The 18,520-nt window shown below is 30.4% G+C and overlaps 2 protein-coding genes across 2 annotated transcripts; one reads left to right on the top strand and one right to left on the bottom strand.

Annotated features, from left to right (window-relative positions):
* Positions 1 to 5,031: 5,031 nt before the first annotated feature.
* Positions 5,032 to 8,495, bottom strand: LOC107022717. The gene is made up of 9 exons (XM_015223311.2): positions 8,300 to 8,495; positions 7,725 to 7,900; positions 7,270 to 7,451; positions 6,821 to 7,105; positions 6,682 to 6,740; positions 6,541 to 6,577; positions 6,361 to 6,432; positions 5,676 to 6,000; positions 5,032 to 5,589 (listed from the first exon to the last, which is right to left on the bottom strand). The coding sequence occupies exons 1-9, from the start codon at positions 8,412 to 8,414 to the stop codon at positions 5,197 to 5,199; spliced, it is 1,644 nt and encodes a 547-aa protein (XP_015078797.1). The 5' UTR covers positions 8,415 to 8,495; the 3' UTR covers positions 5,032 to 5,196.
* A 5,268-nt stretch (positions 8,496 to 13,763) lies between these two features.
* On the top strand, positions 13,764 to 17,881 carry LOC107022733 (flotillin-like protein 4). Its single transcript, XM_015223325.2, has 3 exons — positions 13,764 to 14,199; positions 16,081 to 16,709; positions 17,188 to 17,881. Exons 1-3 carry the CDS (start codon positions 13,902 to 13,904, stop codon positions 17,713 to 17,715), a joined length of 1,455 nt encoding a protein of 484 aa, XP_015078811.1. The 5' UTR covers positions 13,764 to 13,901; the 3' UTR covers positions 17,716 to 17,881.
* Positions 17,882 to 18,520: the final 639 nt, after the last annotated feature.

Genomic DNA, 18,520 nt, shown 5'->3' with positions numbered 1-18,520 from the left:
ATATAAAAAGAAAAGGAAAAATGCGCAAATACATCCTTAATTTATATTCGAAATTTCAGAAACACACTTATACTATACTAAGGTCTTATTATCCTCTCGAACTTATTTTATAAGTAATTTTCTAATCCTTTTCCGCTTACGAGACATTAACTTGAAAAAGAAATTAACCAGTGTTGATCCCATAAAATAGTGTCACGTAAATCAAAAATGCGTATAAAATTATTAACAAAATAAGTTCATAAAATAATAAAACCTTAATATTGTATAAATATATCTCTAAAATTTTAGATATAAGTTAAGGGCTACTTGTGCGTTATCTGAAAAGAAAAAAAAATATGAATTATATGCGCCGACTTAAATTGGCAGAAGCATAGGATAGGCTGATTTATTGTCTGGCAAAATAGATGTCATATATATTTAGCTGTCCAGTACTCTAGTTATAATCAAGTTGGACCACTTTTATTTCCTTATAAAATTTTGAAAATACTTCTTTTAATTTAATGTAAGAAATTTAAAATTTAAAAAATTAATTTATATTTTAAATTAAAGATATATAAATAATATCGAAACATCTTATTATTATTTGTCAAATATTTTTAAAAGTCAAAAATTGACTTACCCAAACACCTTGTTAATCTTAAATAAGTCATATCAAATATTAAATAAATAAAGAAGTATAAAAAAATATTTTTTTTAAAAAACAGATTAAAACAAGTAAAATAAATAAATTATAACAAAGGGAGTAATTTTCTACTGTTTAAATAGAGTTCGGAAATTGAAATTTTATCGGCCATAAATAAAAATTGAAGTTATTTGTTATTTTGTGCGTGCTTTTAAAAAAAAAATTAATATATTTTCAAATTTAAAAAATTCATGCACCAAAAGGTAAAAAATATATATATTGATGGTCAAATGCCTACTAGATATTACCATAGAAAAACAAAAAGAATAAACTATATCCAAAGTAAAATAATTGATAGTTGGTTGAATGTTTAAATAAATTTGAATTTTAAATCACAAAACAAATCAACTTACCTTTACATTTGTATAATTTATAATAAAGATATCTTTGATCTCTTAAAAAACTTTATATTATTCCTTTGCTTCATATGTTGAGGAAATCCAAGTCCTAATATATTGACGTAACGTCACAAAAAACTTGAAAGGGACTATGCACCAGAAACATAAATTAAAATTGATGCTCAGTCTCTAATTATAGAAAAATTTTATTAGAGTTTCGATTAATTTTAATTTTTATCGAGTAAGGCTATTTAAAAATAAATTATCTTTCATACAAAAGTTATATTCAATTTATGAATTTAAAGCTTTTATTTAAATATGATTGATATTTTATCAAACATAAAATGACTCGTCAAGAATACTTTTCTTAAAAACGCATTTTGAGAAAAGATATTTTTCAAAATAAAGAAAATTTTGAGTCAGTCTAACATGCTATAAGTCTATTGGCAATAAGTTACATACATATAATTCAAATTCATTTTACTATACTGAGCCACCGAGCTTTTATTATTGGGTGACATAGTTTGTGTTAATAAGTCTTCTTTTAAATTATTGTATCGTACGGAAGGTTAAGTTTAAAGAATTTAGAAAATATTATTTTTTTTCTTTTAATTTTAGTGACTAATTTTATGAATTTGAGCTTGTTGTCTTTCATAATTTGAGTAAGAATTATTTTTCGTAGATGCTGGATGTTGAAATCCAATTAGATGTAATGAATTTTGGAGACAGTATAAAAGATGAAAATAAAGTATCGAGATAAAACTATGTAAAAGTTATGATATTTTTATATCATCATCTTGACGAGATGCTAAAAATCGAATATTTCACCGCTAAGGATCCACTTGTTTTGCAGAATAGCCTAAAATTGAATATTTCATACCACTGTATTCGCGCCGGCGGTCCAACAAAGAGGCGAAGTAGTGGTATCTTTCTTTCCATTACGAACGACACGCTTCGCCTGCTCCCTCCCCGTGTCCACTAGCGCTTCTGTCCAAAGCGAAGAGAGGGCGAAAAAGCGCCGTCGAAGCAGCATAAGCAGGCTTCTATTGCTACGTAACAATAAAGCAGGATAGTATTTTGCGCCCACATGTTTGAATTTGAGGATAAAAAGCTCGCTTGTTATACGGCATCCGACGCATCCAACAAAGCGAAACAGTATTCCATTCTTTTCGGTGGCATCCTTCCGCATTGGCGGCGAGTAGAGTGCCACAATCCCATTTATCATTTTAGCCTAAAATTGATCTCACCGTTAAAGAGAATAATTCAATTTTAGGCTACTTCACAAAACAAGTGGATCCTTAACTGTAATATATTCGATTTTTAGGATGTTGTCAAGATGGCGTAAAAATATCATAGTTTTAGCACAGTTTTATTAAGATACTTTATTTTCATCTTTGATTATGTCTTCAAAATATATTGAATTCAATTGGATTTCAATAGTCAACACTCATGAAAAATATAGTACTTATCCGAACTATAAAGTACAATGAACTAAAGTTTCATAAGATAAACCATTAAAATTAAAAGAAAAAGAATAAACAATACCTTATTTATTCTTCGCTCTTTAAGGCGATAGAATCAACGTGTTATGAATCTACAATAATATAATAAAAAAGAAAAAATAGAGAGAAGAGAGAAGACTAATTATTTCTATTAATAAATAGTTTTACGAGAGAACTCCTTTATTTAGTGGAGAAAATTAACCTAATTTTGAAGTTAAAAATTTCTAAATTTTATCCAAAAAATAAACATTCAATATATTTATAATCAATATTAAATATTTTTTCACTAAATTAATTTATATTCACGATATGATATTTAAAGGCTCTTTGTCATAAAGTTTTTTGTTGTCCTTTTCTATTGGGAATCAAAGTCAGAGACAAAGAGGATAAGATCATCAAAACAATTAAGTGTTGATTCTGAGATTAAACCAATATATTCGGCAGATATAAATTTGGTTGCTTGGATTATCTTATGGTTATCCAAGTCATGCTAATTAATAAATGATAGTTTAATTTATCAAAATTAAATTTACACAAAAATAATGACATATAGGTTTTTTTAGATAAGAAAACGGTCAAGTTATAATAGTATATGGCTTCGAGCCATTAATAAAATAATAATAAAAAGAACTCCTAAAAGAAATGTTTAAAAACCAAAAACTGTTATAAATCCATTGATTTAAGGATTGTCCATTTGATTACTTCAAGAATTATGATGAATTATTCATGTATGTATAATTTTAAGGCGATATAAATCTTGGTGGATAACTATATATCTATTAATTGGGCATTTATCATGGTTGCCTTTGGGGTGATATCTTTATTCTATAAATAGAGATATCATTCACCTTTTGTATAACACACTTGAATTTCTCTTATTCTTTTCTTTATAATTATATTCTTATGAGCTTGATATTATAACAAAAACAAAATAAGTTTAATTTTGTATATAAAGAGAGTTCTATTTTTTTTTTAAACAAAAAGTAATTTTTCAATAATTTTTTAAAAAAAAAATTCCCCCAACCAAAGTACACATTATTTCTTATTACTCTCTTTGTCTATATGTACTTGTTAAATATTTTTTAATTTAATTTCCCTTTATTAGTGCTTTTTGGCAAAATCTAGGTCAAATTTTTTTCCCTTCCAATTATATCTAACGTACTCCATTTAGTTTATGTCTTTGAAACATATAGTATGTAAATATGTTTACACTCTATAATTATTAGGGTAAAGTTATAAATTTCTTACATCAATTATTGTTTTTTTAATATCTATCAAGTTAAAATTTATCAAGTAAAAAGGAATGGAGGGAGTAGTTGTTTTTGTATCTATACATGCTGAAAATAGTTAGTTTGACCTTTTATTTTATTTGTAAATCTCATTGTTTCCTTTTTTACTTCTTGAGTTTTTTTGACAGAAATAAATATATCATGGTTAAAATTTGTCGAGCGTAATCTAATATAATGTTATGTCTTTTTATTTGTTTGACAGGCACATTTAAACAATATAAAAGGTTCATAAATTATAAAAGAAAAAATGTCAATTACGAAATAGTCATCATGAAAAAGGACTACGGCAAAAATTATATTAGTTGCAATTAGGTCATTTAGTTTCTATAATGATAAAGAACAATAATGTTATTCAAATTATATTGGTGTTGACCTTATAAACCACCCTTTAGGACACACTAGAGTTGCTTTATAAAATTCTCCAAGAACATTTTTCAATCTTTTATCTTATTAATAACGTTATATTATTATCATTATTATTATAGACACTTAATTTTGAATGTTGTTGATAGTTGTTAACTTATTTTCGCAAACCGTACAAGTAAAAATAACATAATATGTGATGATCATGATATGTCTAATTCAAATTCATAGCTATATATAACGTCTTAAAATTTTTTATCAAATAAATTATAACATGATGGGATTAGTGGGATAATTATGTGGCGTTAAGCTAACGTCAAATATTGTTCGAAAAGTAACTTCCTATTCCTTTTAAATTGAAATACTTATTGGGGTTACTTTTAAATGAAGAGTCAACAAGGAATAGCTCCACTTCTAAGACTTAAAAAAAAGACCTTTTTTGGTTAGGCGAATTTGAATCGAGAATCTATCTTTTTCTACCTTCATAGTAAAAATTGTGCAAACACCTTCCTACTCTTGCACCATTTATACTATAGAATTACACTAAGTAATGCGTAAGTTAAGTTGTTGTCTCTTAAGTACTTATAAGATGTTTATTTTCAGAGACAAATATAATATATGCCATATGTATAAATTAAATCATATGATAATGTTAACGAGCCAAATTTTGGAGGGTACTGCTTTACTTAGATTTTAATTATGTTATTAAAGCGGTTAATGTCATATTTGGTAAGTATTTAATCAAACTATAGTGATTCAGAGTAGTTAAACTTGAAATTCTGAATCCGCCCCAGTCATAATCATATTAAGTTCACTAACATCAAATTACAATATTTTCTATGTGATTCAACACATTGATAGTTCAACCCCTCAAAACTTTTTGGGAACTTCAACAATTAATACACCATAGGCTCTTTGAACTGCCATAAGTGATTCAGTATATACAAAAAAACAATACAAGTTACAATAATAATAATACATCTCTCAGCTAGTACTATTGCACAACATGAAACAGATTGCTTTTACTCTTCATGAGTAGGTTTATCCCCTTCAACTTCAACTCCTTCATCAAGTTTGGATATATGTTCTTTCTTATAGACGCGGTGGCGCCTCTCTCTCGCGTATATTATCCAGAATGTAAGAGAAAGTAACACTGCAACAGTTACCATCACTAGCCCAACATACACTCTTTTGCTGTATTGCAGCAGACCAGGACAATGTACATTGTATATGTCACCAAAAGTTTGCCTAACAAAATCACAATTTTGTAGGTCAACCAGGAATGGACCATATTGATACAATCCATAGCTCATGTTTACAGCAGCAGCCATCTGGCTGTAGAGAGTTGGGGTCAGACGGCCTGGCGTGACACAAACACCACTCGGAGAAACTTGACAAACATAGCTGTTCAAGACCTTTGCAATGCAAAAATTGAGTTCACCGTTATATACACTGATGATATAAAGAAATTTTACTCATTCAATCTGATAGCGGGTTATACCTGAGTTGCGTTGTTTAAGTCCACTTCAGCAGGACCACAGTTGTGAGAAGTTAAGTCAGGATTAAACAGATTGCAAAGGATTGGCAACACAGGTCCTGATTGATTGTAGTAAAAAGGAGCAAAGTTGGGAGAGAAGTTGATGTTAGAAACATTTGTAATAACCTGGTTGACGATATCAACCAGGTTGTAAGTCACTTCTTTGCTTTTAGTAAGAGTTTCTTGTGCTGTGGCGTAGTCCACACAAGGTAATATATCATCTAGAGCTGTATGAGCTGTGGGGTTTTGGATCCACTCATCCATTGCTACACAAGTATCTGCAGTCACACTGAAACGTTAAACAAAGAACGATTAGAGATGTCCAAATGCATGATATCAAAAGGACTCATTAAACAAAGACAATATTTGAATCTTCGTGCATGTTAAGTCACTTCTAGCATGAGGCTGTTAGTTTATTTAACATCGTTCAGCAATCAGCACACTTTGAAAGGTTCTTACGCAACATTTTAGTAATACTATTACCAAAAGAAGGCATCAGGAAACACAGTTAACTCTGTTTTATCCTGTTTCCAGGAGAAGCTGTATGCATAAGACGAAGACTTGCCTAATCTGAGAAGAGTTGTCATGAGACTAACTCTGAATAGCTTAGTGAAATAGCAAAAATAGTGAAGAACTTGAGAGAGCTTACTTATGGAGAACAAGAAATATGCCACATAGAATCAATGTCCCAGTGATGAGAATCCATCCGAAAATAACTAAGCTGCACAAATAGAACACGAGATCGTTCTTACAGAATGAAGTACGTAGGAAAGGAGTTAATGGAAAGACAAGAGACATAATTAAGTCGTGATGTAGAACATAAACTCACATGTAGACAAAGACCTGCATGCCGAATATTGAGAATACTGAAAAGACAAAGTAATAGAGCTATTTATTAGGAAAATACGAAGAACTTGTTACAGAATTCTAAGGGATGCATAATTTAGTTTAATGGTCAAGGAAATCTTACCAAATCCAAGAAATGTCAAAGCAAGCATAGCAACAGATAGAACGATAAGAGCCGTTCTCCTGCATTTATATAGCCTCAGAATATTAAGTGGTAAATTAAGTGCCCTGAATTTTAAAATATTGAAATGCCATTCACTTACACTGATTCTATGAGGTGTTCTACGTTATCCTTATTATCAGCTGTTTTAGTGGAAAGGGTACTAGCAGAAGAAGTGATCTTCGTTTGAACGTAATCAATATCTGTTTGGACATTAGCAGGGATCAAAATTCGATCCACCGCGAGCTGTTTGGCAGCTGCTAGATAAACAGACACATTCATGAGAGTATCAGCTGTGACATTTGCCTGATGCACCACATAATCCAAAGTGTTTAGTGTACTGCTGTGGAACTTCTCTTGGCCTGTGTACAAAATGACACATCCAATGCTGCATATCGGAAATCAAATTAGAACCGAACTCCAAAAGAGAAAGCACATGAATCATTTAGCTATCCAAAAGAGAGAGAAAACGCTCTGCATCTTCGGAGGATATTAAGGTTGTGGACAAAGGAAAGTCATCCATTTCGTGAGGAGAAGGGAGAGAGAGCATACATTGCAGCAATGGTAAAAAGCGCAAGGAATATGAGGGAGAGAGCATAAGCCATTGAAGAGTATCCATAAGGTTCTCTTTTGCAGCAACGAGAGCAGACACAGATGAACAATAAGCAAAGTCCAAAGATCACAAACCAGATCAGCGCGGTGATAAAGAACGGAAAGGCTGTATATGCAACAGACTGCACAAGAAACAAAATTATAGCATGAACAACAATCAAAGGAAAACCATGTTTTAAGACCGCAAGAATAATTCCAACTTTCCACGTAGCATGTTTTAGAGCATATAAGCATAATGCACATTTTGGTACATTCTACATATGTTTAGTTGAAGACTACAACATTCAAAAGTCTTCACTAATCTCTTAAACTTTACGTCAAATCAAAATCAAACAAACAAATTGAAACGAAGAAAATAGTAAATTACAAAAAAAGGTAAAATCTTGAGTACTTACAGCCCAGTAATGGCGGTCATCGATGTTCCATCCTCCATTATATCTCTTAAAACCATTGAGAGGGTCTTTTCTGTATGTTCTCTCAGCAGCCAATATAAGCGATGAGCTCTGCACTGGAGCCTCAACTATATTGGGACCTTCAGCAAATACCTCATTTCTTCCCTCCCTAAATTCATCTAAAAATGTCTCATTTAGTCAGCAACAGCATACACAGAGGCGAAGCCAGGATTAAGAGTTTGGGAGTTCTAAATTTTCTTCAATCAATTTTGTTAGGAGTTTAAAGCTCCGCCTCTGAGCATACAGAGTGTAATCTCACAAATTGAGGTATCATGAAGTATGGTAAAAGTTGTTTTCAATAGACACTCGACTTGAGAAAAACAATTCAAAGTAGATTGAAAAAGTTACAACAAAAATACTATACAAAACATAACAAATCATTCTGAAACAAAAACTACAACAAAATAATACAGTAATGTAAGTATAAAACAGAAACTATGGAAGTAATGCTACGAACTACGAGTATGAAAGGATAAGCGAGACCACACTCTACTAATCATAAAAAAAAAGAGACATACCTGATAAAGGTGTTGATTGAAAGTGAGAGTCTGCCCCTTCATATCCATAGGTGAAGTTAGAGAAAAAGATGAAAATGGTTAAAAGAGAAAGTAGCATTTGCCATTTACATGACATTGTTATAATGAATTCCTTAATTGCTTTCAAAATGTTGGAAAAACAATGAACAAAGGAAAGTAACTTCTTGAATAATAAAGGTTGTGTACTCTGTACATACACACAGATTTTTAACTGTTTTAAAAAAACATGTAATAAAAGCATATGCGTTTACACTAACAATTCAACAAATGCGTTTACTGCTTAGCTCCTCTCAAATTATTTGTCATAAATTTAAACAAATGTGTTTACTTCAACATCACATGTAAAAAAAAAAAGAGTAAATATTCAGACACAGTGGCGGAGCTAGAATTTTTAATAAGGAGGTTCAAAATCTGAAAAATTAGACATATACAGGAAATTTGACATTTATTATATATACCTAAAAGATAATTTTAACCACATATAAACAGTAATAATATTGTGACCCCCTAACGGAGGGCTGGCTCCGCCCTTGTTCAACGAGGGATTATATTATAAGATATAAATAAAGGTATAATCAAAACTTCTCCTAGTTAATATTTTCTTAAAAGATGTGTAAAAAAGAAACATGACAGATAATTTAAGACGAAGAGATCTGTCCATCTTTATTTCGAGGTTTCAAATTTGAACTCAAATATAAAATAAAATCCCGCAACAAAGACTAATTTCATCACTTAATATAAATGACTATCTACAATTATTTTTATATTATTTAGTAAAATTTACAAAAAAATAAAACAGGTTGAATGCGTGCTATGATACCTAGTGAACCTGGGGATGCAAGTCCAGTGTCCACAATCTAAGTCCATTTTCACTACTAAATTCGACAAAAAAAGAAATAGTCTTCAACTAATTAATTTTAGGACTATAAATTATTAATTATCATTACTTTTGTAGGGCAACTTAATTTACAATCAGTAATAATAAACTCAAAAAGTATTAATTTATTTAAGTTAAGTTTCATAAATCAAAATCTAAGGTCATATTATAGCCTTTTTTTTTTTTTGGTAGTATAGTTATGTTACACTAAGCAATCAATATGTTAGAGATTTTAATGTTGCAACTGTCAAATATAATTAAAGGAGTTTTTTTTTGTTACCGTCATGGTTGTATTAAATATTTTGTTTTGTTTCTTTCTTTCTTAAAATTAAGATTTGGCATTTTGTTTTTCTTTTCTAATCATGTATTAATGCAAAATCCTAATTCATTAACTGAATAACTTTGCACACAATGCCACTTCGGTGGTCACTAAGTTTGATTGACCAAGATACTCTACGTTCGATATCATTTGCACGGGAATTTATCGCAGGAAGCTTGTCTAGTATAGTTTATACTTTTTTAAAATGTAATTTGCAAACTATTATATTAGAGCAAGACTCACGTAAGTACACCAAAATCCAAATTTCTTGTTACTTAAATATATATTCTTTCCTTTCAAACACCAAAATTCAAATTTCTTGTTACTTAAATATATACTTCCTCCGTTTCAAAAATAATGTTTTTATTTCCTTTTTAGTTTGTTTGAAAAAATGATCTTTTTTTTTGGTAATATTTTAATTTTAACTTTCCACGTGGCATGTTTAAAATCACAAGATTAAAGTGTATTTTGGTACATTTGACATAACTTTAATTTAAAACTATAAAATTAAACAGTCTTCTTTCTTTTCTTAAACTCTGTTATAAGTTAAACTAGGCAATCCTTTTTTAAACGGAGGGAATATAAAAAAATTGCTCACAATTACTCATATCATCTTGAGAAATTCATTACAAAGTTCCTTTTTTCCAAAAAAAACTTTTTTGATTAAAATTCAAGAGCTTTTAGTATTTGGTGAGATTCCCAAAAAAAAAAAGGGGGAAATGTTGGGGGCTCATTCTCCTAGACTAGAAAAGATGGGGCAGCTAATTTGGCAACTTTTTGACTTTGGATACTAATGTGGGCCTACTATCATTCTAATTCACCTCAAATTAGGGCTAAGTGTAAAAATACCATCTCTTTTGGATCGTCATTACATTTTAGAATAAATTAAGTAAATTTCATAATATTAAAAGTTAATTATATTTTTTTTATTTATATTTTTTCAAATTATAAAAGTTTGTTCATTAATTCAGATTATATTATTAAATTTCGAAATACATAAGATATTTGAATACATAAGAGAAAGGATGTATTGTATACAACATTTGGGGTGAGCGTGCGATTTAATAAAATTTTGATTCGAATTTAAAGAAGTGTATTATATTTTATATAAAACTAGATCAATTTGGTTCAATTTTTTCTTTAGTATTTTTAAATTAATTTGTCAGTGTGAAAGAGAAAATAAAGCGTTAAGAGTTTTTCAATATGATAAACTGTTTATAGCATAGATATCATGTTGCTCAATAATATGTGACAGAATTTCAGTCTAAAATTATTTTTGCAAGAGTTATCATCCTATGCAAGATTTACACTTTACTGTTTTGTAAATTTGCATGAGTTATCATCCTTTAGACTTTGGGGCTTTAGGTTTACACTTTTCTGTTTTATGACTTTGTCATCTAAAAAATTTAAATGAGCCATATTATCAACTAATTAAGTAATATAATTTAAATATTAAAAACTTAATTAATAAAACTTCGATTTTGGTGTATCGTAGTTTTGAGATCCTTGTATCGAATTTTGAACCGAAGAATTAAAGTTTCAAAAATAAAGAACCGACACCGAAGAATTAAAATTATTCGATTTTTTGTTATTTATATCCACCCCTACACAGAGATAAGATAGGGATGTATCCAAGAGGGAATAAGACAACTGGATATATTTGGAAGGAACGTATTCGAGAGGGATGAGATATATCTAAGAGGGGAAGGATGTATCCGAGAGGGGCATAGAGATGTGTTTGAGAGTGGGGAGTGATGTATTCGAGTGAAATTTTTTGAAATTCTATTAAATTGTAGGAAATTTTTGAAGTTATGATTGAATTAGATGTGTATTTAAATAATTTTATATTTCTATCTGAAGTTACATTTTAAAATAATTTTATTGCTTCAAACACAATTTTAGATATTCGTATTTGAAGTGTAGCATTGATAAGTTTAAATACTCCTATTAAATATTTTTATCTAAAGTTTACTATGATCTTCATCACTTTAGATGGACCCTTCATCCCTTTTGTTTTATGTGAAAGAGAGCGATTTAACTTATGAAAGACAAATAAAAAATCAAATGATTTTTTATCGAAAATAGCGTGATCAGTGTATCACTAAATCAGTGAGATTATTTTGTAGAAAAAAGACAACTCACGAATACACATCAGAAATCGCCAGTATAAACACAAATAAAATCTTAAATTAGTTATAAAAACAAATTACTTCTAATATTCTCGAAAGTATTTAAAAAATAACATTTTGTCCTTTTTGTCCCCTAGTTGAGATATATTTTTTCATGTCGAAGACATAAATTCTATTTCCATAAATGAACCAAGAGAAATTTTCTACAGAAGTCGTGAATTTTACAAGATCAAATTTTTTAAAAATTCCATTAAAATTTTATCTGACTTATCAAAATTAATTTCACATTTTTTTTTATTGAGATGCAGGTAAAACTTTGACTAAAAATTTAGTCACAACTTACAAGTGGCTGTAATTTTCACGTATGGCTGCATATAAAATAAGAAAAATTGTATGAAATAGCAAATTATTAATTTAAATAATCGAACACACAATTTAACACCAAATTTATTCTAAATGAACTCATATTTCAAATATTAATTTCATATCATAAAAAAAAAATCAATAATCAAAATAACAATAAATCTAATCAATTCATTAGCGTATTTTTAGCATGCACTTAAATTTAACTAATTTTTTAGCCTTCAATTACCTCACTAGCCTGTCTTCAAATGTTAGTACCTCTTAAAGTCAAACAAATTCTTTAATTAATAGAACAAATCTTGAATTTGAAAATAAAAAAACCGTGGCGGCAAAATAGAAAAGAGAAAAGAAGAGACTTTTAAATTTAGCCAACAAAAAATAATATAAAATTAGATAAGAAAAATATATTAAATAAAGCATATTAATCCAAATAAGACTTAGAGTGATTCTAATTACGCAAGGGAAGAAAAGGTGACTGGGTCAGCGGAAATGGGTGTAAAGATGATGATTGGTGGTGATAATAATAAAATAATGGCTAATAATGAATGATAATTCATTTTGGTGATTGACTGTAATGATAATTATAGGTGAAAAAGATAGCTGATAACAGTAGAGTGCAATTTAGTGAAAGAAAATTTTGAACAAAACAGTTCAATAAAACCAAGACTTTATCATCAATAAATAATCTATGAGTTGTAAACTAAAAAATAAAAAGATATACTTAACGGTTAAGATCTTAACTAATAACATTCGAGCCTACAAATTATGTATAATGATGGTGAAAGAAACAAAAGACTTTATCATAAATAAATAACCTATGAGTTGTAAACTAAAAAACAAACATATATACTTAATGGTTAAGATCTTAATAATAACATTCGAGCCTACAAATTATGTATAATGATGGTGAAAGAAAATTTTGAACAAAACAGTTCAATAAAACCAAGACTTTATCATAAATAAATAATCTATGAGTTGTAAACTAAAAAACAAACAGATATACTTAACGGTTAAGATCTTAATAATAATATTCGAGCCTACAAATTATGCATAATGATTGAGATCTACTGATTACGATCAATAATCCAGTTTATACCAAGCCAATATATGTATATTAAGTACAAATAAATAAAGCTTATAAATCGTAATTTTAAGTAACTAGTAAATTTCATAAATTTCACGGTTCTATCGAAATAATACTAGAGTTTAAATTATTTGCAAAAGAAGTGTATATAGTTTCTTTTAACTCAAATGAAATTGACCTTTCCCAAATTTTTATTTTTAATCAATCCTGATATATTTAACCTTGAAAAAAACACAAGCACAACTTGCTACTAATTCTACATGCTCCCACTTTATTTTAACAGTGATAATAAGCAGCCCCCTTGTATCGGGCTTCAAATCTATCTGACTCGTAAGAAGTTGCTGATTTTTCATTAGTTATTGTATTAGACAATTACTATGAAGCTGCAATACAGCTTTAATTAGTTGTTGATTTGATATTATGTCATTGATCAATATATAGTTTTCTATAATCTCTAGTATATGACATTAAAGTCTAACAATTACTTTTAAAATATTTAATGTACAATTTGTAGAATACTACTTGCATTACTTTGAAATTTCAGAAATTTATTTTCATATGTACAGCCAATGGTGTGCTCAATATTTGACACATTCAAAGTAAACTTCCATATATATACTCTCTAAAATTTCATCCTAATACACTACTAATTAGCCATATATTATCAAAAATTGCTAGTTACAAGCTATTCAACAATTTTTATCAGTGACAACGTTCGTAGCTAATTTCATTTTTTTTGATAGCGATACCTCTACGACTATCTCTAATCCACCCAAAATACCAAAAGAAGTTGTGTCCAAAAACAAAAAAAAATGTATAGAGTTGCAAAAGCATCAGAGTACTTGGTGGTAACAGGGGTAGGGATCAATGATATAAATATAACAAAGAAAGCATGGATACTTCCAGGGCAATCATGGACAAGATTTGATGTTTCACCTGTGAATTACACATTTGAAGTCCAAGCTATGAGTGCTGAAAAGCTCCCTTTTATTCTTCCAGCTGTTTTCACAGTTGGTCCTAGACTTGATGATGAAGCTAGCCTCTTGAAATATGCAAAGCTTATCTCTCCACATGACAAATACTCAAACCATGTCAATGATCTTGTTCAAGGTATGCCCCCACCCCCACCCCTAGCCTTCTTTTTTTCTTTTGATAAATAACGGTGGTGACTGAAACAACTTACGTGCAACTCGGCTATTTTGTAGGATACCTACATACTATCTTCCACCAATATTGGTATAAAGTAACTTTTCCCGCCAAGATTAGACAGATGAAAAATATTTACTTACATAATATTATCTTTTCGCTCTATTGGGAATTGAATCATAGCCCCTCCATGATTTTGTATCCCTCATTTTCCCCTCCATTATACTTAGGGCCCGTTTGGATGGTCTTAATAAAAGCAGCTTTAAAAAAATACTTTTGAAAGTGCTGAAGCTTATTTTTAAAATAAGCAGTTATGCGTTTGGATAAAAGTGCTGACGTTGCTATGCCAAACGTGAAAAGGGAAAAATAGAAGAAAGAGATGTTAGGGTTATGTGGGTAATTTGGAGATTGTATAAAAATATTAAGGGCAAAAAGATAAAAATGTGGTCAACTTAAAACAGCTTATAAGCTAAAAAAAAAAAGCACCCCTACCCCAGCTTTTAACTTTTAGCTTAAAATAAGTTTTTTTTAACTTAAAATAAGTTATTTTGAGTATTGCCAAACAGCTAAATAAGTCAATAACCAGCTTTTAAGCTGAGCCAAACTGGCTCTTATACCCTTAACATTAAGCAAATCATCGTATATTTTCCGATCTTTAATATGAAGTATAATAATGAAGAATAAATATGAGATGATTTGTTAACAACTATTTTTTTGGTGGAATTTTGGAAAGGGGATATAGTGGGGTTCGAACCCCTATCATTAAGATGAGAATGTAGGCAGCTCTCCAACTAAGTGATACCCTGCTTGTTAAAGTATTCTACATAGTAGATGGAAAAATTTTGTCCATGTACCCCCCTTTTGGCAATGACAATAATAAGGGTAGTTTGGGCACATATCTACTATTTCAATGCATACCTGCTATCTCCTATTAGTATAGGTATTAAGATCTCATTTGTTTCCATTAAGATTAGGAGGTCTGAATTGAATACACATCTGAATATTAAGATTTGCATTAAGATCTAGGTGTTTTGATCTGAATACATATCTGAATATTAAGATGTGGTATCTAAATCTGAACACTAAATAATTAATGCGTTTGTTTTCAATATCTGAATGTGGAAGTGAAATTGAACATTACATTATCAAAATATCATAAAATTTTTCTTTCAACAAAATATATCACTTTTGATTAAGAAAAAAGTTTTAATAATCATGATTTAGGGTACAATTTTTTCATTCAAAAAAAACCTTGATAAACAACAGTACACCAAAAATATTATTGCAACAAGTGTTCTTGAGTCTTGACACACATCAATACAAGAAAATTATTAATATAAAAAAAACTTGAAAAGATTAATGAAAACTTACCAATTGGAAAAAAATGGTGTTTGATTGACAAAAGTGAGAACGAAAGTTTTTAGTTATGAGATAAAATAGCACGCCCAAAGCAGAGAAGCTATGATTTATTATTTAATGACTAATCAAATGAGTTAGAATATTGTGAAGAGTCTCCTGCAGATCTGATTCGTTCAGACCCAATTAAGAGGGTTTTTAAAAAATAAAACAAATGAACTTAATGGGCTGAATCTGAATGATTCAGTTTTAGACATATAAACCAAACGTACTTAATGAAAATCTGAATGACTAAGCTTCAGACCTCCATTAAGTGCAAACAAATGAGGCCTAAGTAACTCTATCTACCAAGACATAGGTGGAAGGAAGAATTTAACTAAGTGTTTCTTTTGCTGTTGATATTTGAATACTGATCTTTCATGATTTCACTCCACTTCATTAGCGGCTAAACCAGGTGCTATATTAATTTGGCTATTCCCCTTTTTCAAGGTATCATTGAAGGAGAAACTAGAGTTCTTGCTGCATCAATGACAATGGAAGAGATATTCAAAGGAACCAAACAGTTCAAACAAGAAGTATTCCAGAAAGTACAACTTGAACTAAACCAATTCGGACTCTTAATCTACAATGCCAACGTCAAACAACTCGTTGATGTTCCAGGACATGAGTATTTCTCCTACTTAGGTCAAAAGACTCAAATGGAAGCTGCAAACCAAGCTAAAATAGACGTGGCGGAAGCCAGAATGAAAGGGGAGATAGGGGCAAAGCTAAGATCAGGACAAACGCTACAAAACGCAGCTAAGATCGATGCAGAAACAAGGATTATATCAACACAAAGGGAAGGAGAAGGGAAGAAAGAAGAGATAAAAGTGAAGACAGAAGTGAAGGTATTTGAAAACCAGAGAGAAGCAGAAGTTGCTGAAGCAAATGCAGTGTTGGCAAAGAAGAAAGCAGGGTGGGCTAAAGAAGCACAAGTAGCAGAGGTGGAGGCAGAGAAAGCAGTGGCTTTAAGAGATGCTGAGTTGCAAAAGGAAGTAGAGAGGATGAATGCTTTAGCCATGACAGAGAAACTTAAGGCTGAGTTCTTGAGCAAAGCTAGTGTTGAATATGAAACTAAGGTTAGACTCATGACTCATTTGACAACATAAAATAATTAACCTCTACTTAAATTGGCAATGTTTCATGACGAAGTTTGAATAGACACAGAGTTTAAGAAAAATATGAAGACTTTTTAAAGTGATCATAAACATACCATAATGTTAGTGTGATTATAAGACTTTTGAAACTTTTAAGAGTCTGAAAGCTTCTAATTAAGGGGATTATGAGATGCTTGAAGTTAAATTATATCTAAATTTAAGAAGTTGTCATTCTTTATTGGAACGGACTAAAAAAGAAAAACTTACCCCATAAATTGGAATGGAGGAAGTAACATCTTTAATTATAAGAGAATCAACAATAATTCCCACTATCTGTGTAGTTTAACATGAAAGTAGATTGGATACAATTATTATTATGTTACTTTTTACATAAAGCTTAAAACTTGCAAAAAAAAATAATCCTAACTTTGAAGATTCTAATGCCTCATTGGTCTAAAAGGTGCAAGAAGCAAATTGGGAGCTCTACAAGAAACAAAAAGAAGCAGAAGCATTTCTCTACGAAAAGGAGAAAGAAGCAGAGGCACAGAAAGCAACTGCAGAGGCTGATTTCTACAGACGTAAACAGATAATCGATGGAGATTTATATGCAACGATGAAGGAAGCAGAAGGACTTAAAGCTCTAGCAGAAGCTCAAGGCACATACTTGCGCACTCTGTTAGAATCTTTGGGTGGAAACTATGGTGCTCTAAGGGATTACTTAATGATCAGTGGTGGGATGTTTCAAGAACTTGCCAAGATTAACGGTGAAGCTATTCGAGGCCTACAACCCAAAATCAGCATTTGGACAAATGGAGGGTCTGAGTCAAATGCAGAAGGTGGTGGAAGTGCCCTAAAAGAAGTTGCTGGCATCTACAAAACATTGCCACCATTGTTCAAGACTGTTCATGAACAGACTGGAATGATGCCACCTACATGGATGGGCACCTTGACAAATGACTCTTGTTTTCCTCAAGAGATAGTGCAATGAACAAAATGTCACACGTTTGTTATTTTGTTAAAATAAGAATACCAAGGGATTGATCCATCTGATAAGTGTTCAGTCAGGTCAAGAGTTTCTTTCAATTGTTGAACTTAATCAAGTTCAACGGCTGCGGTTTCTTTACATATATTTCTAACATGTTGGGATTTTGAAATTAGGCATCTTTGAACCAGCTTTTTTCGATCAAATTATTACTAGTTGAGCGCAGCAACATCAAATGACTACCTATATCTTAGAGCACTGGCATTGAGAACCTTTAATCAAATGATAAAAAACAGAGGAACATTAACAAAGACCTGGCAAACAAAGTCAGAAAATAAATAAAAGAACTCAAGACGTCTAAAAAAAATAAATCAAAGGAGATTCGAAGCAAAAGAAAGAGGTAATGTGTATAAAACCACAAAATAAAAGAAAACTTAAGTAGATGGAGAAATAAGTGGAATAGGTAGTAATAAGAAAAAGGATATGCCCAGTTAACGAATTATAAAAAATCAAAACATATTTGAATGTCCTAGTTGGTGTTAAACAAGAAGTAGCTAACAGGGAAAGGCTAATAGCAGAAACACCAAATATAAGAAGCAAAATCTTCTGCTCATTTCTCTTTTCAAGACTTGGATCTGGCCAAAGAAATATGGGCAGTATAGAGGGCAAGCAATCAGTAGATCCCTTGGGATAATTCTTTTGTTTATATTTCAAGGTACCACGTAGACTTTTTAGTGCCCGATTCCACAAGGACAAAACGAACAACTAGTCAACAGTTCATAATAGAAATATCCACTTTAAGGCTAAAGCA

This window comes from Solanum pennellii, chromosome 6, assembly GCF_001406875.1.
Source record: "Solanum pennellii chromosome 6, SPENNV200".
In the NCBI taxonomy this organism is placed as follows: domain Eukaryota; kingdom Viridiplantae; phylum Streptophyta; class Magnoliopsida; order Solanales; family Solanaceae; genus Solanum; species Solanum pennellii.
This window is presented reverse-complemented; position numbering and strand designations above follow the sequence as displayed.